Source organism: Rhincodon typus, chromosome 20 (genome assembly GCF_021869965.1).
Source record: "Rhincodon typus isolate 14 chromosome 20, sRhiTyp1.1, whole genome shotgun sequence".
Lineage (NCBI taxonomy): Eukaryota > Metazoa > Chordata > Chondrichthyes > Orectolobiformes > Rhincodontidae > Rhincodon > Rhincodon typus.
Window position 1 is genome coordinate 31112001 of NC_063351.1, and position 24945 is coordinate 31136945.

A 24945-nucleotide genomic window follows, 5' to 3' on the forward strand; every position below is an offset into this window, starting at 1 on the left:
TCCAGCCCTGCACCTTGTTGTCTCGAAGTCTGAGATTATCTCTTTAGAATATTTTTCAAAAGGTATGAAACTTGTGATGTTCAGAGAAACTTGATGCATTTGAACGAGATACACAAAGTTGACACACAAGTACGGCAATCAACTAGAAAGGCACATGTTACATTTGCCTTTATTGCAAGGACATGGGAGTAAATTAATTGAGAAATCTTGCTACAATTGTACAGAGCTTTGGTAAGATCACACTTTGTGTGCTGTGCTTCATTTTGTTTTTCTTATTCAAGCTATGAAACATTTGAATTAGAGATGGTAAAGATTCACTACATTGATTCAGAATAAGAGAATTGCCCTATAATGTGAATCTAAGTAAGTTGGGCCAATACTCTTTGGAGTTTAGAACTATGAGAAGTGATCACATTTGAACATAAAATATTCTGAAGGGATTTGACTGGATTGACTCTTAGAGGTTTTTCCTGACTGGAGAATTCAGAACACACAGAAAAGTCTCAGGATGATGAATCAGTCATTTAGCGCTCAGATGAGGAGAATTTATTTCACTCTAAGGATTGTGAATCTTTTGAATTCTCTATACCAAAGGATTGTGGATGCTCCATTGTTGAATATATTTAAGGCTGAGATAGATTTTTGATCTCTCCGGGTATCAAGGAACAGGGAGAGTAGGACAAAAAATGGATTTGAAGCCAAAGATCAAGCAGGATCTTATGGAATGGCAAAAACAGCTTTGATGGGTCAAAATGGCCTAATTCTGCTCCCATTTTTTCGTCCTTATGTTCTCATGGTGGTACATTATGCTTAAAAGTGTGCATCAGCTTTTCTAACCTGAGTTTCAATGAAAATTCTGATAGCATTCAGTTTAAAAACCTGAACTCTTGCCTGGGTTTTAGTTTCCTCTGCTCACAGACACTTTTATCAGCTGGGCAGAGGAAACGACATTTTGCTTGAAAATACTTTTCCCAATGTGCTTAGTATGTTAAATTATAAGATCTGAAATGTTACTGTTCCACAATGAAAAAATTCTGTAAGTTCTTTTCTGTTTATTTACAAGTTGTATAACCATATCTATTTTGTGGTGACGAGGTAGTTATTTAAATGTGAGGTTAAAGCTATCAATATCACCACTACTTTAAAATTTGAAATAAGATTTAATAAAGTTCTGGTCCCAGAGTTTCTAAACCCCATTTACTAAACTTGTTGCTGATAGACATTTCTCTGACATCTCCAGGACATAATGATTGCTTACTACATTGATTCTGGAGCAGCCTTTCTTCCAGCTAAAATTCTATTATTCCACTTGTTTCTCAGCCGGCCGTGCACTGCTTCCTATTCTCGTTACTCAAGTTCTAATTGACTTGATGGATTCTCCTGTTACTCTGATCGATGATTGTTCAGAAATGAGATGAAATATTCACTGTCTGAATTGGTGTTATCCCATATTTAAAGTTACACTAAATCTTTGCAGATCTAATTGAAAATTATACATATGAATTCACTCTTGGAGGTGTGGCTGAAGGCACTGGCTCTGCAACATGCTCACTTATTCTGCAGGAATTCTGTTCTCAAAAGTTGAGATTATTTGATGACAGAGACTTTTGCGTTTGAATTTGTCCAGAGTTAAACTTCCTATGCAGCAGGATCCAACGTTCAGGCTTAGATTGGCTTCCACAATGTCTTTGCTTTTGAGTTTTGGGCATCCTATGACATAGGTTTTGGTGCTCAGCTGGCTGTAGGATACAGCCTTTGCTACCTGAGAATGCTCCATGCAAACCACATAGCTGACACAGCAAAGCAAGGTTTTGATAAGCATGCTCACTAGACCGGGTCTGCTGCATTTTGGAAGAACTTGGATATTAGAAATTTTGTCCTGTTACTTGATGTTGCATATAGATCTTAAATGAGAGAAGGTGGAATATATCAAGTTGCTTCACATGGCATCAGTAGATTATCTATGCCTGACAGCCATTGAGAAATATGTGCAAACTACTGCCTGGTAACTTTGATCTTTCTTTTGACACAAACTCCATACTCTTTCTAAAGCCTATTAATAGGTGATCCTGCCAAATGCATTTGAATAATAGAATCCTTACAGTACAGAGAGGCGCTATTTGGCCCATCAAGTCTTCACTGACTGTCTGTAGAGCATCTCAACCAAACCCACCCTATTCCCATTTACCATGGCTAATGCACCTAGCCTGCCCATCTCTGGACACTTCAGGGCAATTTAGCACGGCAATTTCACTTTACCTGCACATCTTTGGACTGTGGGACGAAACCAGAACACCCGGCAGAAACCCATTCAGACACAGGGAGAACATGCAAATTCCACACAGCCAATTGACCAAGGCTGGCAGTACTAACAACTGTGCCATGCCAATTTGCCAAGTGATGGGTGATTTCATCAACCAACATGGTGTTGTTGGAGAGGATACGATCAAGATTGCAAAATGTCTGAACTAAATTGAGGGGGTGTATTGTTGATTGTGACTGTAGGGGCTAGGAGTTTGTGACCAGGGGCAGGTTGGTACAAGATCTCTGTCTTTTGCAAACAGAATGTAAGGCCTAAGCATTCAGAGGCTTGGGCAAAGCAATAAACAAGAAGCTGGATGTGCCCTGGCATATATGCTTTGAAACAAGGGGCAATAACATCAGCAAATAAGAGTTCACTTAGCTAATCTGTGCTTTTTATGTGAAACTTAAGCCTTTGCAGATTGAAGGGGTTACTGTCAATCCCGAACGAAATGTATGCTCCTATGATGAGATCTTTGAGTTATAATCTTTATAATATAATGCAAAATGTATATTCGTACCTTGAGATCCGAACTAGACAGTCCTATCTTCAACACATTTGCTTCTAAAATCTTTCCATTGATGGACGAAGCAATCCCTTCTGAAGTAATTTCAATATAGGTACATTTCTAAGGCATTTTAGGTGCTGCTCCCAGAGAAATATGTAATTTATGGAGCAATATATATTGCATGTCAACTGTACAGAAGACATTCCTTCAGCAGTAGGTCACTATAAAGACTTGCAAAGTAAATATAAATGTCCAACTAGGATATAACCAGGCAACAGTGGATCAGTTTCAGCAAATTAATTTAATGGTTGCAACTAATAAAAGAAATAAAAAGTAGAATAAAAACTTGTCATTTTCACAAACCTACACCAAAATAGGTTGACCCTCCATAGTGCTACCAGTGGAAATAAAATTTTCTATGTAAAGGAATATCTTAATATTACTTTTCTGCCAATAAGTAGCCAGGAACAGTGCAAATTAGGTCATAGATGAGTGCATGTCAACAAATGTTATTGTGGGATTGCCATATAATAGATTAACAAAGAAGTTGTTTTCAATCACTGCTCACAACCTTCAAGTTGGTGTTATTTTGGATTCAAACGAGGTTCCACAATATACAAAGGTATGAGTTGAAACTCTGCAATTTATGAAATGAATGATATTTTTATTTTTGGTAAATACACAGCAAGTTAATCTATGTAAGAAAAACCTACCTACACATTGATTGGTATGGCACATCCTTTCGCTGAATGGAAAGCCCATCATGTACGACTAAAGCTTCATTGTGGTGAAGGTCTTTTATTGTTACATTTTCAGACCAATAGGATGGTTTCAAGAACCCGTAAATTAACTCAATGAATTTTTCTAATGTTTTGTTGCTGTGTTTTGAAAAGAATCACAGCAAGTCCATTGTAAAATGTCTGTTAAAAACTGTTTTTTTAACATATAGAGTTCATTCAACTATAGATACAATCTATCCCATTTCAGCAGTGAAATCTAACAATTTCAGTCACTTAAAAAGGTGATGTGGCAAAGTCTGGAGTTGTATTCTTAAAAGTGACTCTTCTTTTAGTATTCGTCAAGAGTATCTGTACGGGGGATAGATAATCCTCGCTCTCTCAAAGCTTCACTTTTTGCCTTTTCTGCTTCTTGTTTTTCATGCTGCTGAACTCTTTGAGCTTCCAGAATCTCCTCAATAGACACCCTCTGTAAGGGAGTATCAGTCTCCCTTTCCAGATCCTGTAAGGCAAAATCAGTCGTTAAAGGAATGCAATAGAATAACAAATTTAAACACCACGAGACCATTATTTCGCTTGCTGAAATAGAGGAAAAGTACAGCAAATCTCAATCCCGTAATGACAATAAGTTATATTTATATTCTGCCTTTAACATTGTAAGTGTCTCAAGGCACTTCACAACAGCATTACAAAACAAAGTATGATATCCAAACACATGAGGAGCCAATGGATGAAATGACTAAAAGCTTGGTCAAAGAGGAGTGTGTGTAAAGGAAGAAAATAAAGTAGGGAATGTGGAGGTGTACAGAGGATATTTGAAAACTCTGGTTTGTGCAACTGAATGCGCAGCCACCAGTAGTGCAGCAATACAAATTGAGGATGCACAAAAGGTCAGAATTAGGGGAGTGCAGAGATCTCAAGGGGTTATGGTGCTGGAGATTACGGAGATAGGTAGGGGTAAGGCAACCAATGGTTTGACAGTAAGGATGCAAATTTCCAATCAAAATATTGCTTGACTGACAGGCAATGTAAGTCAGTAAGTGCGGGCCTGAAAGGGGAACAGGATTTGCTATTATTTAAGATACAAACTGTAAAATTTTGAATGACCTCAAGTTTACAGAAGTTGGAGTGGGAGAGACCAGCCTAGAGTGCATTTGAATATTTAAGTCCAGACGTAATGAAAAAGCGAATGAAGGTTTTACCAGAAGGTGACCCAAGACAGGGATCTCAGGCAATACTATCTAGGTAGAAATAGGTGGTGTAATCAATGGCTAATTAATTTTTACAAAGCCAAACATCAAACTAAAGTTATTCTCCAATTTTCTGTTATTGTTTTTATTAGTATGGTTCAAAAATAATGAAGTAGGAAATCAGAGAATAACTAAACTCACTATTTCCCCCAGAAGCACCACATTTTCTCCTCGGACAACAAAAATCCCTCTGGGAATGTCACCGTATTTTCTTCCTACATGGATTCGTTCCACTGTCCGATGAAGAACCAAATTAGCTGCAACACAGCGATGGAAGAATAAGCATAATTGCCTTGGTGTTTAGCATGGACTCCACTCTCAAGAGATTTTAAATCAATACCTGAAGATGATCACTACACAATCATCAATAAAAGCACATTTTTTGTGTTGCAGTTGCACTGCAATTCTAGAGCTTAACTCAAACTTAATTCTTAACTCAACCTAGCTCGTTCAAAAGGTTACATTTAAAGTTCATACAGTGTAACGTAAAATAAGGATCTCAGTCATAATAGATTAGAGGACAGTATGAACGTTAATCTGTTAAGATCAAAGTGTCACGGGAATTAGCCTCTAACTTACATCCCAGGGGCAATGTGATACATCACACAGCAATTTTTACTAGGATAGTTTCAACTGTTATAACATATGTAAAATTAATATATACTTTTTTTTGAACTTGAGTTGTATAAAATGAATACTTACTTAACTCCTGAATAGTTAACCGTTGAAACAGGCCAGTGAACAACTGTCAAAACTGATATATTTCTGCTGGATCCAAAGTTCCAGAAATCCACCAACCATAATTTTAACTGTGATGCTTTTCATCAAAAGGAAAAGTACCACTTCTCCACAATTGCATGCATCAATAGCACACAACTGAATTTCACAGGGGTATTTAAATCATCACTTAAATAAATTTACATTGGTAATTTGAGAAAATCGAGTGAATAAGTAGACAAATTAAGCTAACTTATGCAAATTTCTATTTCAAGAAGAGCCCTCCTATTACCCAAGGTAAAATCCAAAGTCAATTTCAAACTGCATGGTTTCGGATAAACTACGTTGGGTAGTATTGCATAGTCAACATGTATTCAACTTAGGGTCTTTATTAATGCTTTCATTGTACGTGGACACCACTGGAGGGCCAATATTTGTTGGCCATTCCTAATTACTCTTGGACTCAGTAGTTTGCAAAGCCATTTCAGAGGGCTGATTACAATTAACAGCATTGCCGTGGGTTTGGAATCACACGTGGGCTGGACCAGGTAAGACAGCAGATTTTCTTCCTTGAAAAGGACATGAATGAGCAAGATGGGTTTTTAAGACAGTGATCGTTTCACGGTTATCACAACGGATTTATATTTCGGATGTAATGCCACATATTTTAGATCTAACTCCACATATTCTTTTGAGAAAACTGTAGTGTAAAGACTACATTTTTTTATTCTCTTTGTTTTTGGATTGTGGACCAAAAAGTGAAAATACTGCTTTAAACCAAAGAAACTATGTGAGAAGATATCTACAGTTTTAAAAACAAGTTACTAGAAGTTACATTTCTGAAGAAGGGTCTAGGCCCGAAACGTCAGCCTTCCTGCTCCTCTGATGCTGCTTGGCCTGCTGTGTTCATCCAGCTCTACACTTTGTTATCTCTTTACTAGAACACATTTGGAGTTGTATGTATAATGTTGCCTTATTTAAACAATGAGGGAATATTCAAGACAGAAAGACATGACCTGTGAGAGATCAGGGCAGTTTTACCCAGAGACAGCATTCTGATTTGTATTTCAATTGGGATCAGTTTTTGTGGGCTCGGGAGGGTTCAGCATAGTAACAGTCACTTGATGGCTCCTGGGCAGCTAGCTATAGTTAAGGGTGTGGACAAAACAGCAGAAATATCCGGTCTGCAAAGAGAAAGCATCCATCTCTCCCTACCTTTTGTGTAGAGAAGTAAAAGAAAATATCTAGCAGTTAGTTACTGTCCCTCATCTTTCTAAGTTTCTCCCTCTGCAGAATCCCCTGTTGAAAGAAACAGGGGAAAAGTCACCTTAAGAGGCACTGAAAAGGCAAATCCTCAGCCAATGAACAAAAGACAGGGAATTGGGGCATCCACAATCTTTTGTTATTAGCAAAAAATTAGAAGGAGTTGAAGGAAGGCCAAAAGAAAACAACACATCAACATCCAAGATCCAGACTGGTACCAGAAATTTGCCTCTCTGACCCTTTTTTTGACTTTCCCAACACCTATAAATACTTGTGTCTTGCCTTGTCTCTTTTGTGAGATTCTGCGTGTACAGAAATTTTAGAAAGGAGTAGATTTTTAGTTATTGACTTGTATGTTAATAATTCATGTCTTCTTAATGCTATTGTTTAAAAATATTCTTATTACAATAAACACTTATTTTCTTGTTCATGAAATCCTGGTGTGCACATTCTTCGAAACTGAATTACAGAGTTAGGTAAAATTGTACAATTTGGTGGTTTAATCAAATTTTAACATTTGTGACATGTCTTAGAATAGTGGGGCCGGATTTCCAGTGCACTACCCTCGAGTCATGACAGGAGTCACATTCTACTCCTCTGATGTGTGACATTTTGACATATTTGCTGAGAGGTCAGTGAGTGGAAATGACAGTTATATTAAACTTTCCATCCAAAGATCACCTTGATATGCTCTATAATGATCTGGCTCTTCGAGATCTAATTACACATTAGTTTTAACCACTTCTCTGTTTAAACTACTTGGACAACTAAATTTCAGTGGAAAGGAATTTTGCAGACCAATAAACCCTAGCAACTACGTTTTGATTGTTTTGACATAATTGCAGTACAACCTGCTACCTGCTTAACAATTGGCTGCATTCTCAAACTCAATCTAAAAATGAAACAATTCTCAAACATTATGGAGTGTGTTACAACTGTCAAACTATTGTACCATTGCTCAAATGATGAAAGCAATTGTCCAAGCCAGAGCACTTGCCCTGCCTTCATAACACCTAGCAGAGGATCCTCAGGGAAATCTTCTTGACTCCATTCTATTTTTCAATTTCAAAGTGGGGCACGTCATCCAAAAGTTTTTTTTTCCCCTACTGACAGTAACATTCCTTTATAGAGTGATAAACTCTCCTGCTGACTTGAGCTACCCTATGCAGATAGAGATAAAAATTATGAAGGAATGAAGAAATTATGGGTTTACATTCAAGATCAAAAAGAACTGTTAAGAAAAGTCACTGACAAAGTTGACACAAAATACCTCCCACCCCTCTGACTTGTACAAAAACAATAAACACTCCTAAGATGTTTGGTAAACACTAAAGGCTAACTACTAAAGAGCCAAGAAATGAAAATGCTTTCACTGAGATGGTTGAAAAGCTAAGTTTGATTTTTCCAATTGTAAACTTCAGTGCTCTACAGGGCTACTTGAGCAAAGGGATATATTTGGACACTTTCAAGAGACAACTAATTAATCTCGCTCTCAACACATTTTAAAACTCAAATTATCCAAATGCACAGAAATTCCAGCTGTAGGGCTTTGCATAGACCCCTAATTTTTTGAACTCCTCCTCTTATATTTGAAAGCTCAATCTTGATCTTATTTAAACACATTTGTTGGAGTACATGTCAGACCATTATAAATTATTGGCTTGGCATATTAACATGTAAATCTTTTGGTGCTCCTTGTGACCACAAATGTCAATTTCTTTAGTTAGCTGTTCCTTTCAATTATGTCAAGCTGCATTGTGCTACGCAGTCACATGCTAGAATATCCATTTTAATTTTTTTTAAAATTTGCTATTCATACCTCTTTGCATCTATTTAATTTCTAGAAGTAGTAATGATATCTCTATTACATCTGTACTGCTTCGGCATTAAATTAAAATTCAATGAAAACAAACACAACCTGAATGTGTACAATTCTATACTTCCTGTGATGGGTCATAATTCAATGCTAAAACCTCTCCTAGCTCTAGTGTTCTGCAATTACTGTACTGATACAAATCCATCACCACAGGAACACCATATTCTTTTAATTGCCTATGGATATATTTAACAACTTTGACTAAATGGTCAATGCAACTTTTCATGATCAAAAGTGATTGATACACCACAATGTTTAAATAACTTTACTTTGTTCCTATAATAATACTCACCAAATTGATCTACACTCCTTAAATATCCTATTAATGTTCTCCCATCTCGAAGTACTACTAAATGTTTTTCTGTAAATTAAAAAAAATATATTTTAAGTAGTACAATTAATCATAAGGATCCTGTGAAAAAATACACTCACAAACTTATCGGAACAAACTGTTGGAAATTTTGCTTTGTACTTCAACACAAGCACACAGTTGTAATTTGGAACCCTTGAATGTTCCATCCATAAACCACAATACACAATAGTGGGACCTTCAGTATTGATGAGTACAACAGAAACAGAAGTTGGTAGACATAGATATCAACTCAGACTTGAGCCAGATGGCCTGTTTCTGTGCAGTAAATTCTAAAGTCTGTGAATAAACCATTATTGAAGCCTTGAACTTTTACTGCACGAAGGTTAGCTCATAATGTCTGACATTCCTCTGACTGCTATCTTAACTGAGGTATTAACCTGTGAGATTCCAGACTCATACTCTGCTAATTACAAAAACCAACTGCTTTTATCCTTGTAACATCGCCTTTGTATCACTGCCGTACTTGTGCTGTAAGCCACATTCATTCTTTATCTTCAAACTCAACAGTTCCAACGTTTTCCCCGATGACCCCACTGCCCACCCCATCCCCCCCCCATCCCCGATTCACCTTCTGTTCATCCAAAACTTTGGTGCTTGAACTCTGTCTCGAACCAATCCTATTCACCCATGACCCTGTCCTTTTGACCTACCATGGCTATCACCTCTCTCAAACACATCAAATTTAAACCTTGTGGGCTCCTTCATTGCAAATAATTTGTCTTTCTTCATTCAACCTATAACAATGGCTAAACAATTCAGAATTCAACAATTTATATTCCACTAAAGTAGTGAATGCTGTTCTTGCCTTATTCCATTCTCATCTATTTAATTGTAGCCCGTGTCCCCAAAATAGCTTCTCTTCCTGCTCCAGCACGAGTCCCACTGGTGTCTCTGAAAGATCTACCTGAACCCCCATCCAAAAACACAACACCCAAACAGAATACTGACTTTCACATCAACGCTGATGACATCCATCTTCATGTCACACCACCTCTCTTGACTCATCTATTATTTCTAAGTTATCAGAGTTTTTAACATCCAATATCAGATTTGCCAAAATTTGCTTAAAATGACAAGCTGGGAAGTTTGAAGTCATTATTTTTCATCCCCATTACAAACTCCAGCCCCTCGTACTGGTTCTATTAATTCCCTGGCATCAGTTAAGAGGCTGAACTAACTTTGCAAGCTTGGAATCATGTTTGATATGAAAATGTGGCTCCAACCACAGACTCATGCCATTACTAAAACTGCCCATTCCCACCTCTTACATCATCTCACTCTTAGCTGTCTCAACTTGTTTGCTGCTGAAACACTCATGCATGCCTTTGATAGTCTGGACTTGACTATTTCACCATTTTACCACTTTAAAAGTGCTACAGAAATGGAGGTTGTTCTAGTAAAATAAATAGGCTGTTTTCAATATTGAATTAATAGTATGAATTGAGAATATTCCCTCCTTTTATCAATTAAGCCTACATTGATCAAGCATAAAAAAATGACAAAGCAGTCATCTTATGATGTGAGGCATCCTTTTGGAATTTTGAACATAGGATGAGCACACTTTTCAGTAGGTGTTGCCATTTTTGCTGCTACATTTATTGAAAACTGTCTCATTCTATATACTATAAATGCATTGTCTAGATGAAAATTGGCACCTTTTAATTTATAAATTGAAATACAGCAATCTGTCACTTACATCAAGGCTATTAACATGAAAATGATACATGGCAGCTTAGGTCTGTGTTATCCTGAATAAAAAGTTTTCTAAACATTTGTGATCCTTCGACTCTCATTGAGTAAACAAGAAGCAGAAGAATTCTTTTGTTTGCAAATAACCTCAAGTGGATTAAAGCACCCAGCAGCATGCTGCATGCCAACATTTTGAGAGGAATTTCCTACATTTGTTGAGAAAATCTAAAAGAGGATACACATATAAAAAAAAATCCATGCAGCCTGGGGAGATCACTCTATAGTCATGCATCAGAGTTGTGGAGGTAACTATGTTCATGTGGAATGCAACTTGACAAGGCTGTTGATTTGGAAATATTTCATGATCTGTGAAATGAACTTGTAGGTCAGGCAGCTACAGAACCTTCCTTCTGATTACGTATTCCTAAAGCTATTTTTGTCTCCGACTACACAACATTTTCCAAACTCCCTCAAATTCCTTAGTTCTGGTTATAAGTTCTTCCTTTTGCTTCAACATTAATTTTGCATTACATCTGTGAAATGTTTTGGTACCATTTTCTACAATAAATATAAATAAACATTTTTTCATGAAATACAAATGGTTTCAATATTAGAAGAAAACAGTATTAACATGAGGTCAAGAAAGAGGACAAGATTGAAAAGTATGTTGCTAAAAGCTCTTGAATTGACACAGCAAAGTCTTATACGTGTAGCTGCAGGATTCAGGCCAACCATCTTGATAAATCAATCATATTTCAAATTTCAAGACATGCAAAATAGTTATTCTATTATTTGAGTGTTTTAATTTTGAGCCAATCAGCTGTTGAATATAGAAAAGTAAATGGACCAATAACTTGTGATGTCATTAAACAGAAGAGGGCTAGTAGCATTATCTCAAGTCAAAAGTTAGATTTATTGGATTTGCCTTAATGCAAATTATATTCAGCACAAAAGGTGCTGAAAATGAAAGGTAGTTAAATTGTTAATTAAGTAGACTATAATATTGCAAGGGGTTGTTCTGGCCTAGACTTTATTTTGTTCTGAACATAGCAACAGAGACACAGGCAACCAGTCAGGTTTTGAGGGCAAACTTTCATCAGGTTCAGAATATATGAGGATAGTGAGAAGCCATTTTGTTTAAGCTGAGTAAAATGGCCCACTGACAGAAGAAAATTTAGCTTGTTCATTGTTTGTTATTATTCTACTCAAAAATAAGTTACACTGAACTAACATTCCTTCAAGGGCTCCACTGCTGATAACCGTTGTCCTGATGTGCTGTCCAGCTCTGTCTATAGTACAGGTTGCTGAAAATGTTCCCATTTTGTCTACAAATACAGCAAGTACCTCCTAACCCTACTAGTCAGACAGCATCATCCCATGTTCCTGTAAATGTGGAACAATTGCCCCAAAACAGCTTACATCCAAAATAAAAATGAGTAATTGCTATTGAAACTTCAAATGGAAATCACTAAACTTATACAAATGAAATGGGAAATGGAGACATAGACAGCTAATTTAAAGTTTTAGCTAAGATTTGTAGCTCGGGTTGTGGGTGAGGTTGTTGACTTGCTCGCCGAGCTGGCTTGTTTTCATTCAGATGTTTCGTCACCATAGTAGGTGACATCATCAGTGAGGTCGCCGATGAAGCAATGTTGTTTTACCCTGCTGGGAACTTATACTGTCCGGTCTGTTGTGGTGAGTAGTGTCATTTCCGGTTTTGATCTCTGTGGGTTTGTATATGAGGTCCCATTCTATACGTTTGTTGATAGCGTTACGAGTGGAGAACCATGCCTCTAGGAATTCCCATGTGTGTCTATGTTTGGCTTGGGCTATTATGGTTACATTGTCCCAGTTAAACTGATGGCCTACATTGTCTGAGTGTACTGATTTTAAGGAAAGTTTGTCATGTCGTTTTGCTGCGAGCTGATGTTCATGTATTCTGCTGGCTAGTTTCCTTCCTGTCTGTCCAATGTAATTTTTCTGGCAGTCTTTTTGCATGGTATTTTGTAAACCATGTAGGTTCTGCATGTTGTGGGAATGGGGTCTTTAATCCTTCTGAGTGTTTGTCATTGAGTAGCTGTGGGCTTGTGTGCTACCATGATTCCTAGTGGTCTTAGGAGTCCTGTTGCCAGATCTGATATGTTCTTGATGTAGGGCAGTGTGGCCAGTGTGTTAGGGGTGCACTGTTTCCTCCTGTTGTTGTCTGTTTAGTAGGCATCTGCAGATGAAGTTGCGGGAATATTGTGGGGACAAACAATCACAAGGATTAAAAAAACCCATTCACACAACATACAGAACCAACGTGGTTTACAAAATACCGTGCAATGACTGCCACAAACATTACATCAGGCAGCCAGGAAGGAAACTAGCCATCAGAATACATGAACAACAGCTAGCTGCAAATTGACATAATGAACTTTCCTTAATATCAGTACACTCAGACAATGAAGTCCATCAGTTTAATTGGGACAACGTAACCACAGTAGCCCAAGCCAAACATAGACACGCACGGGAATTCCTAGAGGCATGGTTTTCAACTCGTAGTGCTGATCAATAAACATTTGGACTAGACCCCATATACAAACTCATACAGATCAAAACCGGAAATGACACCACTCACCACAATGGACCAGACAGTATAAATTCCCAGCAGAGTAGAACAACATTGCTTCATCGGAGGCCTCACTGATAATGTCACCTAGCATCGTGACAAAACGTCTGAACGGAAACAAAACAGCTCGATAAGCAAGTCAACAACCTCATAGACAACTAATATTTCATGTGCTGCCTGACCTATTGAAAGTTTCAGAATTTTCTGTTTTTATTTCTGGTTTCCAGCAGGGACACTTTCGCTTTTGTGTTGAAATAGATGATAGGGCTCCTTGAATTATGTATTGAACAGTAGAACCCATAACACTGAGTGCAGCTTGATGTTATTTAGACACTGTATATTTTATTTCCCTTCAGAAAAAGTTTTGATCATGAAGTGATTCATTCAAGACTGCAATGCAAATTTAGACAATATTCTACAAATCTGCATTTCACAACAATCTTCTCTGTTTTGCAGGGCACTAAGCAATAGTTTCAATTCTTTCTCTCTGTAAGTGAGGGAAAGAAGCTAAATATTGCAAAGATGTTCTTAAGAGTAGCAATGGAAGAAAATAAGTTCAGACATAAAACAGGTTGAAAGTTTGTAATTACTTATACACGATTGTGCAAAGTCAAATTGACCCCAATGTGAGAGATCTATTTCCAACCCGCTGGTCATGCTACCTTGAAAGATCAAGTGGATCTCTCTTGCATAGATTAGAAGGGTTGGAGATGCTCAATCAGCTGCAGTGAATGGAAATATAAGGGCAGTAGGAGTAAACTCAAGAGGGAAATCAGGAGGGCAAAAACAGGACATTAGACAGCTTGGCAAATAGGGTTAAGGAGAATCCAAAGAGATTCTATAAATAGATTAAGGGCAAAAGTGTAACTTGGGAGAGAATAGGGCCCCTTAAAAATCAATAAAACTGTCTATGTGTGGAACCACAGGAAACAGAGGAGATACTAAATTAGTATTTCGCATCAGTATTTACAGTGGAGCATATCGAAGTTACAGAACTTGGAGAAATAGACAGTGATATCTTGAAAAGTGTCTAGGACGGGGTGGTGCTGGACCTCTTAAAATGCATAAAGGTGGATAAATCCCAGGACCTGATCAGGTGTAACCTAGAAATTTGTGGGAAGCTAGGGAAGTGATTGCTGGGCTCCTTGTTGAGATATTTTAACCATCAACAGCCAAGGGTGAAGCACCGGAAGACTGGAGGGTGGTTAATGTGGTGCCACTATTTAAGAAAGGCTTTAAGCAAAAGCCAGGGAACTATAGACCGTTGAGCCTGATGTCAGTAGTGAGTAAGTTGTTGGAGGGGATTCTGAGGGACAGAATTTACATGTATTTGGAAAGGCAAGAACTGATTAGGGATAGTCAAAATGGCTTTGTGTGTGGGAAATTGTGTTTCACTAACTTGATAGAGTTTTTTGAAGTGACAAAGACAACTGAGGAAGGCAGATCAATGGATGTAATCTAATTGGACTTCAGTAAGGCGTTCAACAAGGTTCCACATTGTAGACTGATTAATAAAGTTAGATCACATGGAATCAGGGGAGAGCCAGCCAGTTGGATCCAAAATTGGCTTGAAGGTAGGAGACAGAGACAGATGGTGGAAAATTGTTTTTCGGATTGGAGGCCTGTGACCAGCAGTGAGCCGCATGCATTGGTGCTGGGTCTACTGCTTTTAGTCATTTATATAAATGATTTGGATGTGAATATAGGAGGAATAGTTAGTAAGTTTTTAGATGACACCAAAATTGGTGGCGGAGTGGACAGTGAAGAAGGCAATCTTGGAGTACAATGGGACCTTGATCAGATGGGCTGAGGAGTGACAGATGGAGTTTAAGTTAGATAAATATGAGGTATTACATTTTGTTAAGGCAAATCAGAGCAGGGCTTATATACTTAATGGTAGAGTCTTGGGGTGTGTTGCCAAACCTTGCCTTGGGGTACAGTTTCATAGTTCGTTGAAAGTGGAGTTACAGGTGGACAGGGTAGGGAAGAAGGCGTTTGATAGCTTGCCTTTATCGAGCAGTGCATTGATGTCATGTTGTGGCTGTACATGTCATTAGTTAGCCAAATTTTGGAATACTGTGTTCAATTCTGGTCTCCCTGCTATAGGAAAGATGTTGTTAAACTTGAAAGGTGCAGAAAACATTTACAAGGATGTTGCTGGGGTTAGAGGGTTTGAGCTATAGGGAGATGCTGAATAGCCTGAGGCTATTTTCTCTGGAGTGTTGGACACCGAGGGTGACCTTACAGAGGTTTATAAAATCATGAGGTGTATGGATAGGGTGAATAGCCAAGGTCTTTTTCCCAGGGTAGGGGAGTACAAAGCTAGAGGGCATAGGTTTAATGTGAGACGGGAAAGATTTAAAAGGGACCTAAAGGGCAACTTTTTCACACAGAGGGTAGTGCATGTATGGAATGAGCTGCCATAAGTATGCAAGTAATAGTCAACTGGGCACTGCAAGGCACATGTTCCGTGCTGGGCAGAGTTGGATTAGCCAGAATTTGTTTTAAATCACTTGTGGATGATGGATAGTAGAAGGTGTAACCAATCCCTCTGCCTATGTAGGAAAAAGACAACAGCCAACCTAGGTATTTTGCCATCTTGCAAGTAGCAGTCAGACATAGCAAACAATAATTGTGCCAATCAGCTGAAGGAACAACTGGATAAGGTATGGCAATATTTACAGTGTAAATTCTGCTATAATGGTCATAATCAGCTAAATCTGACAGATTATGCATATAACTAATTATGCTTTGTTCCAAAACAGGAAGTTTTTAGATGTGAGGATTTTTCACAAAATAAACAGAGGAACACAAGAAAGTACAGTACAAACTAACAAATAAAATCACTGAGTCGGTGTCAAAAGTGGTGTGAACTGGTGGGGAGGAATCCTCTCCCTACTATACTATTATCACATCATTAAAGTCATTTCTCACACAAAATCTCTTTCTCAGAAGGTGTACTTTAGCAGTAGGTCACTAAAAGTGCTATGTGAATAAAGCAAATGAGAAGAAGCATCCTGTTTCTTCCTAACGTTGGCTGAACTGCCATTTTACAAATGAGTTTTGAAAAGCCAGGTATTCTTTTGCATCTTTGGACTGAAGAGAGTGTTGACTTCCAAAATTTCCTTTGTTCAAAGCAGTAAATTGTGTTCAGATTTGGACCACGGGGTATGGCAAAACTGTCTCTAACTTTGTTTAGTTTTAGCTACAGACTTAAAGGCAGTGAATGCATTTTGATGGTATTGGTGGTAGAAAACAACAACAGCTCTGACATTCAATAATATTCTCTACTCAAACACACACACTCATCTACTTTATATGTATACAGGAACTTTAGTTTTAAACACTCTTGGGCAGGCGATGCCCCATGGTATTATCCCTGAACTGTTAATTGAGAGACCCAGATAATGGTCTGGGGACCCAGCTCTGAATCCTGCCATGGTAGATGGTGGAATTTGAATTCAATTTTAAAAGAATCTGGAATTAAGAGTACAATGATGACCATGAATCCATTGCTGATTGTTGGGGAAAAAACCCACCTGATTCACTAATGTCCATTAGGGAAGGAAACTGCTATCCTTACCTGGTCTGGCCAATATGTGACTCCAAACCCACAGCTATGTGGTTGACTCTTAACTGCCTTCTGGGCAATTAGAGATGGGCAATAAATGCTGGTCTTCCCAGCGATGCCCTCATCCCATCAATGAATGAATGAAAAAAAAAAGCAACAGATGTTACTGCATAAAGACTTGAGGCTTATTTGTCTATTCACAGAATTTGCAGTCTGTAAGTTCCTTTTATGTGGGAGCAAAGACAAGTATTCAAATCCTGGAAACCAGTCTTAGTACTACAAATAATTTTAAAAATCATTATTCCCATGTATGATGCAGTTACCAAAGTTTAGTGTATACTTCGTTTATTTAAAATTGCTTTCCAACACGACCATCAGGTCTGGAAAGAAAGATAATATCACCTCATCCAATAACAAATAACTAAAGAATGAATCTAAAATTTACATGAGAAAAACAGCCCTCTTCTTTGAGGAAGATTTACAAGCTATGGACTTATTAAAAAATAAACACGATATTTAAAGTTCTGTTCTGTTTTCAAAAGTCATTCTTTAAAAGCAAAAGTTAAACTATTAGAAATACTAAAAGGGGTCCCTGGAGCAATACTCTCAGTTTCAAATGCTGTAAGTCAAAATATACACGTTAGATGTTATAAATTCCGTAACATTTTCCTTCATAAGACATACATTTCTCAATTATTTTAAGTTTCATTTGACATTGAATTTTTATATGTCATGATGTTCATAGTAGTGCAACAATTTTAGATGGCAAACAATGATGAAATACATTACTATTTTCAATTGATGTGGTGGTCTGTTAATTTTACAGAATCAAACATATGTAGAAATTCAGCAAAAGGAACTTTTGACAAAATTTATAATATACACATCTTTAAAAATAATTTCAAAATAACATTATGCACTGGTTGCTGTCTTGGTTGCTTTACATTTCATGTGGAAAATCAGTCTCTGGAGCACTGATGTCTAGCGCTGTATATAGTTATACTTCCTACAATTACTACAATTAAATATGAACACAGCCCAATGGCACATTCATAAATTTACACTCACATCTGTAGTTTACTGTAGATCATTGGGTACATTGTGGATATAATAGACAAGATATCTACACCTGGCTCCACACATCTGAAATATCCACCTTTCTGTGTTACAGTTGATCTGATTGCTTAATGCTGACAGTAGGTGTAAAAGACTAATATGTTCCATTCTATGCATTGACATAATGGGCAATAATTTAACCAGGTAATATATCTCATTAGTTTCCAGTGTCTGTATATACTTGCTCACACTAGTTCTACATATGCAATGCATTTTGATATTTCCTGAATAAGATGTAAACAATTTTTCCCCTTTATTTTAATTTACATATACTAGATCCATCAGTTCTCCTTTATTCATATTGTACCATTTTCAGAAAACGCCAATAAGCTTGTCAAATACAATTTTCCATTCACAAATTCATTCTGACCATGCCCAACCAAGTAATTTAGATGTTTGCCATCTAAAATTGTTGCACTTCTATGAACATCATGACATATAAAAATTCAATGTCAAATGAAACTTAAAATAATTGAGAAATGTATGTCTTATGAAGGAAAATGTTACGGAATTTATAACATCTAACGTGTATATTTTGACTTACAGCATTTGAAACTGAGAGTATTGCTCCAGGGACCCCTTTTAGTATTTCTAATAGTTTACTTATCCCATTGTTTGTACTAGATTCTAGCATTTTCCTGACTACTGATGTAAGGTTAACAGGTATGTACTTCCCTGTTTTCTCTCTCAGTCCCTTAAATAGTGGGATGACTTTCAATACTTTCCAAACTTGCAGCAATCTTTACAGAATCTACAGAATTTTGGAACATAACCATCAATGCAATGACTATCTCTATAGCCATTTTCTTCAACACTCTGGGATGTAGTGTTTCAAGTCCTGGCCATTTATCAACTTCAGAACCCATTATTTCTCAAGTACAATCTTCATACTAACTCTAAATTCTTTCAACTCTGCATTCTCAGTCACTGGGATCGCTACTTCTGAGAGATTTCTGGTAACTTCGTATAGAAACAGACAAAATGTTATCATTTAGCTTCTCTCTCATTTCTCTATTCCCCAGTATAAATTCTTCCAACTATGCCTGTAAAGAACCTATATTTGTTTTAGTCAAATGTTTACATTTTAAACACTTATAGAAGATTTTACAGATTCTTTTTGATTTTTGCTTGATTTTAGTCATGCAATGTGAGTATATTCCCTTATCGTCAATGTCCTCTAGCAGACTGACTATAGCTTGAGATGATAATTGAGTGTCCATTGTTAGTATATTCCCTATCAAATTACGCAAACAGATTGGTTATAACTTGACGTGACAATATTTGAGAATACTGTGAGAATGAGAGTATATTCCATTCCTGTCAATGTTGACTATCAGAATTACTTTGGCACATGGTGATAATTGAGTCTATTCCCCAAATGTGATTGTCCCGTATTAGACTGACTATATCTCGACATGATGATAATTGAGTATACACAGTGTGGGAATATTCCCTTACTATCATTGTCTTCGGACAGAATACAGCTCAACATGATGATAATTGAGTCTATTCCCTTACTTTCAAATGTCCTCCATCAGATTGACTACAGGTCAACATGATGATAATAGAGTCTATTACCTTACTGTAAATGTCCTCTATGAAAGTGATTCCAGCTTGACATGATGATAATTGTGTATTTTCCCTTACTATCAGTGTCCTCTATCAGAGCAACTGCAGATCGACATGATGATAATTGAGTATTTTCCCTTCCTGTCAACATCCTCTATCAGACTGACCACAACCTGATGTGACAGTAATTGAATATATTCCCTTACTGACAACGTACCTCTCTCAGACTGGCTACTGCTTGAGCTGATGACAACTGAGCATACATAGTGAGGGTACATTCCCTTGCTGCCAATGGCCTCTTTCACACTGACTACAGCTCTACATGATGATAATTGAGCATCATGTCCTTACTATCAATGTCCTCTATCAGACTGGCTACAGCCAGGCATAACAATAAATGTGTATATTCCCTTACTGTTAACGTCTTGTATCAGACTGACTACAGCTGAACGTGTTGAAAATTGAATACATTTCTTTACTACCGACACCCCATATGAGGCTGGCTGTAACTCGCCGTGATAAATATTGAGTATATTCCCTTACTGTCGATATCCTCTATCAGGCTTGCTGTCCCTGGCATGTAGTTCATCTTGCTCCTCCGGAAATTGCGCGCTTTTGGTGACATCACATCCTGCATGACCAGTGGGCAGGGTCCTGGCGCTGTTTAATTTTGTTTGTTTTATTTCTGTTTTATTTACCGCGGACTTTGCGTGTTGTTTACGGAGGAATGATTTCGGTGTGATTTTTTGATAATTGATGGTCACTTTTAACAGCGGCTCAGCGTTCCCCCTGGAGGGGGCGGGTGTGTGGACACTAAGATGGCGGCGGCTGTGACTCGGGTTCGTGAGGGGGAAATTCTCTCTCTTTCTCTCTCTCTCTGTGTGTGTCGCGGTCGTAGTCGTAGTGAATTCTCGGTTATATCTGGAATGTGGCTTTCTTTCCCTCTTTCTCCCTCGCCTTCCCCCAAACGGCGTTGTTCATCAGTACCGGGTGCCTCGTTAATGTTTGCTGGATAGCCTGTGGCCGTTTGCCGCTCTCTGGATGTCCCAGTGAACCATACCTTTAGATGTACGAAATGTCTGTTTGCCCCCTTTTTCCTCTCTGTAGAGACTTGGAGTTTGTGTTTTTAACCCCGTCCCGTGTGGTGACTGCTTTACCCCCAGTCACATGGCGATATGGCTCCATGTTTTCGCTGGAGTAGCATCAGGAGGCCACAGTTTTCAACTGACCATCTGCCTGCCAGTCTTTAATTCCTGCAGCCAGTTGGCGAAGGTCAACCTTGCCGCCCCCATATCTCATCCACCCCCTCCCCATCTTTATGCATTTTTCTTTTGTTAAATTAAAAGATATAAAGTGATCTGAATTTCTGATTATTTCACTTAATTTGCTTGGGGAGCCATACTACTTTGAATTTATGGTTTTACTTGTCTTTATGTCTGCAAGAAACATAAATTTAAAATTCGTCCAAGCGTATTTCACTTGGAGTGATCTATTGTCTACTCCGTTTCTGTTGATTTGCAGCTTTCTCGTGCATGCTTATACGCCAGGGGAGTTTCTGCGGCTCTCCGACTGCACTGCAGACAGAAAAATGCAGCAAACTGGCGGAGTTCAACCTCTCTAATAAATCATAAATGCAACTTCAGTACAAGTAAGTACTCTGGGAAGCTGATGTGTTCTAAACGATCTCATAACTAGTTTGAGCGAAAACCATTAACAGATAGAGCCTTTCACCCGACAGCGAGGCGTTAGAAGCAGACTGATTTTTATAGCTAGACCTGCCACTAGTAATAACTTGCCCTTTAAATTTAACATTGCCTAAAACATGTTTCGGGGAGCACTTCCTTTTGGCACTGTTCTAAAATAACATTAAGAAAACAACTTGTTCAGATATTATAAGTAAGAATTTCAAATTGTTTGATGCAGCAGCTGACACTGTCATGATACAAATCTGTATTAGTCTTCCAGATGAGGAATAAAACTGGACAATTTTATCACAAAATGCTAGGAGGTTAGTAACAAAAACAAAGTTGCTGGAAAAGCTCAGCAGGTCCGGCAGCATCTGTGAAGGAAAAAAAAACCGAGTTAACATTTTAGGTCCGGTGACCCTTCCTCAGAACCTTCAGGTCAGTCTCTGACTGTGTAAGGCAGTCCGACAAGCTGTTGGAGACAATAGCAACTCAAGTTTTTCTGTCATCAGCCACTCCACAGTGAACTTTTTACGCTTTACCATGTAATCTCACTTTTTGCCCTTGCAAATACAGATACTCTAAATGATATCACCTCGATTGATTTCAAATTGTCTATTCAATTGGACAAAATCTATCTGCTTTGTTATTCTACAATCTCCTCTAAGTCTGCACTTCTCTAATAAACATAGTTTTGTGAGTCAGAATTTGGGTACCATTGTGCTTACCCTTTTGTGTGTTGTCTCTATCTCTTGTTATATGTAAAGTTCAAAAGTGAACACAATAATTCCAAGAGTAGCTGTATGCAGTCTATCTTTGGTTAATATTTTCTCTGTGCCGATCATATTTTCATACAATTCCAGAGAATGCAAATTAATGTTTCTATGCAACTATTTTAAAACTATGCACTGTGCAGGCAGACTGGGGATATGAATTTTCATACAAATGTTCTTTGTGTGTAATTGTGAGGTTAATAGAAGGAGTGTAGCCTCTGATGGATAATTGGCTTTTGTACCTTTTCAGCTTATTCAAACTTTACTCCTGCTGTCACCCAACCTGCTCCATTTTTCAAGGGCACTGCTGTGGTCAATGGTGAGTTCAAAGAGATCAATTTGGATGACTACAAAGGAAAATATCTCGTCATGTTCTTCTATCCTTTGGATTTGTAAGTAACCTCGGTATCTATAATTTGCTTAGAGTATTTATTTAAGAGGAATAATTTTTTTTGCCATATTTCTCTGATTATGTACTTTTAAATTCCTCTTTTGACACCAGTTTCAAGAGCAATTCTAATACATACAAACAGTATTTTGTTTCAAGTATTTTGAGGAAAGTTTTTTAAAAAGAATCAGCATGGAAATACTCTGTTTTGGTCAGAGTTAAGGAGGAGGTGGCCCACATATCTTGTTGTATTATCAGTTCTGAAAATATTAGGTGAATGATGGGTGGAGTACATCTTTCAGAGAAGAAATACTGTTGTGCTCCCATATCTTGATTACCCACTCTTCTTTGGGTGTGGGTTTGTTTCAGCTATGATTTTAGCTTGTGTATAGTTTTTTTTTGTTATTGCTGTTACTTTCTTTATCAGCTTTTACTTCTGTTTTTGTTTGCTCTGACCTGTAACTTTGTTTTATCTCATTCTATACACAAACTGTAACCCTAACCCCACCGAATGAACAATAATCATGGCTACTTTTCTGCTTTTAATTTCCTGGCTTGAATCTTTTTTTTTTTTTTTTTACGGGATGGAATAGCTGTTGTAATTTCTGGTGTGCATACCAGCCATGCTTTTTGTGGTGTTGCACAAAAGATTTTGTTCTTTATGCAAAGCTAAATGTATTTAACCACAGTGTTTAAGACATTGAGAATTGCTGGCTTATTATGCATGAATTTGTTTGCAATATTCAGGAAGGGGACTATAAATGCTACATAAAAATAATCAGATATCTATAGCAGGCAGTTCTTAATGTTGTAAATGTTACATTGCTTTCTGATCTTTGGGCTTTTTTTTCTCAATTATTATTCACACTTGAGCAATCATGAAGGCTTGCATATATCAAACACGTCTGATTCTTTTGAAGATGAACCTGCTGAGAATTGTACATGTATGTTTTCAAAACAGCTTTTAGATTGTCTAACCCAGTTTACTAAATAGCTCATTTTCAACATTCCCTGAATTTAAGATTTTAATAGCATTTTTACCAAAAATGTTAAAATAAGTGTTCCTATTAATATTGGCACACTTTTTTTTTTCTAGATGTTAAATTAAATTTTGTACTAAATATGCCTAACATTTTAAGGGTAATAAATGCAAAGGAGTGATTGAACATTAAATTGAACATAATAACGCTTTGAACATAATGTGTGTAGTTCCTAAAGTTCAATTGGATAGTTGTTGAGACATCCGGGTACTTTTCATTCTCTCATTATCAGTTTCTATTTTCCTTTAAATGTCTTTATTTTCTCAGAATGCATGTAATCTTTTTTAGCCTTCAATGGGATTATGGCTGCTTTGTGTCCTAATTGCATATATCTGCTTTTGACCCATATCCATCAACAAATGATCAAGCATCAATTGCCAGTAGAAAAGTCTAAATTTCTACCATGCTTTGTATGCGCTAACTTTTAAACTAATGCCTCCTAATGAACCCCATCTGTTCCCTTAATATTTTGTAAACTTTGTTCAAAACATCTCTAATCTAGAATCTAAGGAATGCAATCTTAGTTTGTGCAATCTCTCCTGTGAGTCAACTGTTGGGCTCTAGGTATCATCTGGTTAATTTAACCTATACTTCTTCCAGGGCCTCTATATTTTTCCATCAGTGTGATGCCCAGACTTGTCTTCATGTTCCAATATGGGCTAACTAGAGCTATGCTTTGGTATACCAAAACATCTAGTCCTCTGGATTTAAAAAAAAAAAAAAAAAAATGCTAGCTTACTATTAATTTTTTTGATTACTTTCGGCTTCTACAAAATTTTAAGTTATCTGCATGGAGATCCAAATCTCTTTGGATCCCTGATATAATAAGGTGTAGAGCCGGATGAACACAGCAGGCCAAGGAGCATCAGAGGAGCAGGAAAGCTGACGTTTCGGGCCTAGATCCTTCTTCACATTTTTCTGAAGAAGGGTCTAGGCCCGAAACAGCAGCTTTCCTGCTCCTCTGATGCTGCTTGGCCTGCGGTGTTCATCTGGCTCTACACTTGTTATCTCAGATTCTCCAGCATCTGCAGTTCCTACTATCTCTTTGGATCCCTATTGTTTCTGACTGGTCATTATTTTGACAGTACTTATTCTATACCTTTTAGGTCCAAAATGGGTGAACGCATATTCGTTTACAGTGAAATCTATTTGTCATAACTTTGCCTATTGCTTATTTCCTTCTCTCCCAGTACTATATTTTACGCACATAGAAATCTGGACACATATTCCAGACTTGAAGTTGCAATTTATGAACCATTTTTAAAAACACAATTGTATATATAAAACAAATGTATTTGTGTTTAATCTATTTAAATACTTGCCAGAATGTAAGGCATGATAGATTTTCTTTTAACCAGGTTCTTATTATCATCATTATTATTATTATCATCATTATTATTATTATCATCATTATTATTATTATCATCATTATTATTATTATCATCATTATTATTATTATCATCATTATTATTATTAT

At 37.3% G+C, this 24945-nt stretch overlaps 2 protein-coding genes across 3 annotated transcripts in view; one reads left to right on the forward strand and one right to left on the reverse strand.

The window, feature by feature from the left end:
* Positions 1-3453: 3453 nt before the first annotated feature.
* LOC109939043 (U6 snRNA-associated Sm-like protein LSm1) lies at positions 3454-20248 on the reverse strand. Of its 2 annotated transcripts, XM_020537330.2 has the most exons (4): positions 20126-20240; positions 8946-9014; positions 4939-5054; positions 3454-4049 (listed from the first exon to the last, which is right to left on the reverse strand). In XM_020537330.2, exons 1-4 carry the CDS (start codon positions 20217-20219, stop codon positions 3879-3881), a joined length of 450 nt encoding a protein of 149 aa, XP_020392919.2. In that variant the 5' UTR covers positions 20220-20240; the 3' UTR covers positions 3454-3878. The 2 variants fall into 2 exon arrangements, with proteins under 2 accessions (XP_020392919.2, XP_048464615.1); XM_048608658.1 differs by lacking the exon at positions 8946-9014 and having other exon boundaries at positions 20126-20248.
* The window catches only part of prdx3 (peroxiredoxin 3), a 16062-nt gene continuing 11322 nt past the window's right edge, over positions 20206-24945 (forward strand). The window contains exons 1-3 of the mRNA XM_020537331.2: positions 20206-20421; positions 21104-21230; positions 22291-22432. Of these exons, the coding sequence (XP_020392920.1) occupies positions 20401-20421; positions 21104-21230; positions 22291-22432 (290 nt within the window). The 5' untranslated portion in view covers positions 20206-20400. The remainder of the gene's footprint in view (positions 20422-21103; positions 21231-22290; positions 22433-24945) is intronic.

What these genes read in the sequence shown, in the direction of transcription:
- LOC109939043 (XM_020537330.2), bottom strand. Translation starts at nt 20,219, where the DNA reads ATGCAGGATGTGATGTCACCAAAAGCGCGCAATTTCCGGAGGAGCAAG. An exon ending in AAGGAGTGTAGATCAATTTG is followed by an intron (nt 5,055 to 8,945) that starts GTGAGTATTATT and finishes GCTGTGTTGCAG; the next exon opens with CTAATTTGGTTCTTCATCGG. An exon ending in TGGTGCTTCTGGGGGAAATA is followed by an intron (nt 4,050 to 4,938) that starts GTGAGTTTAGTT and finishes TTTGCCTTACAG; the next exon opens with GATCTGGAAAGGGAGACTGA.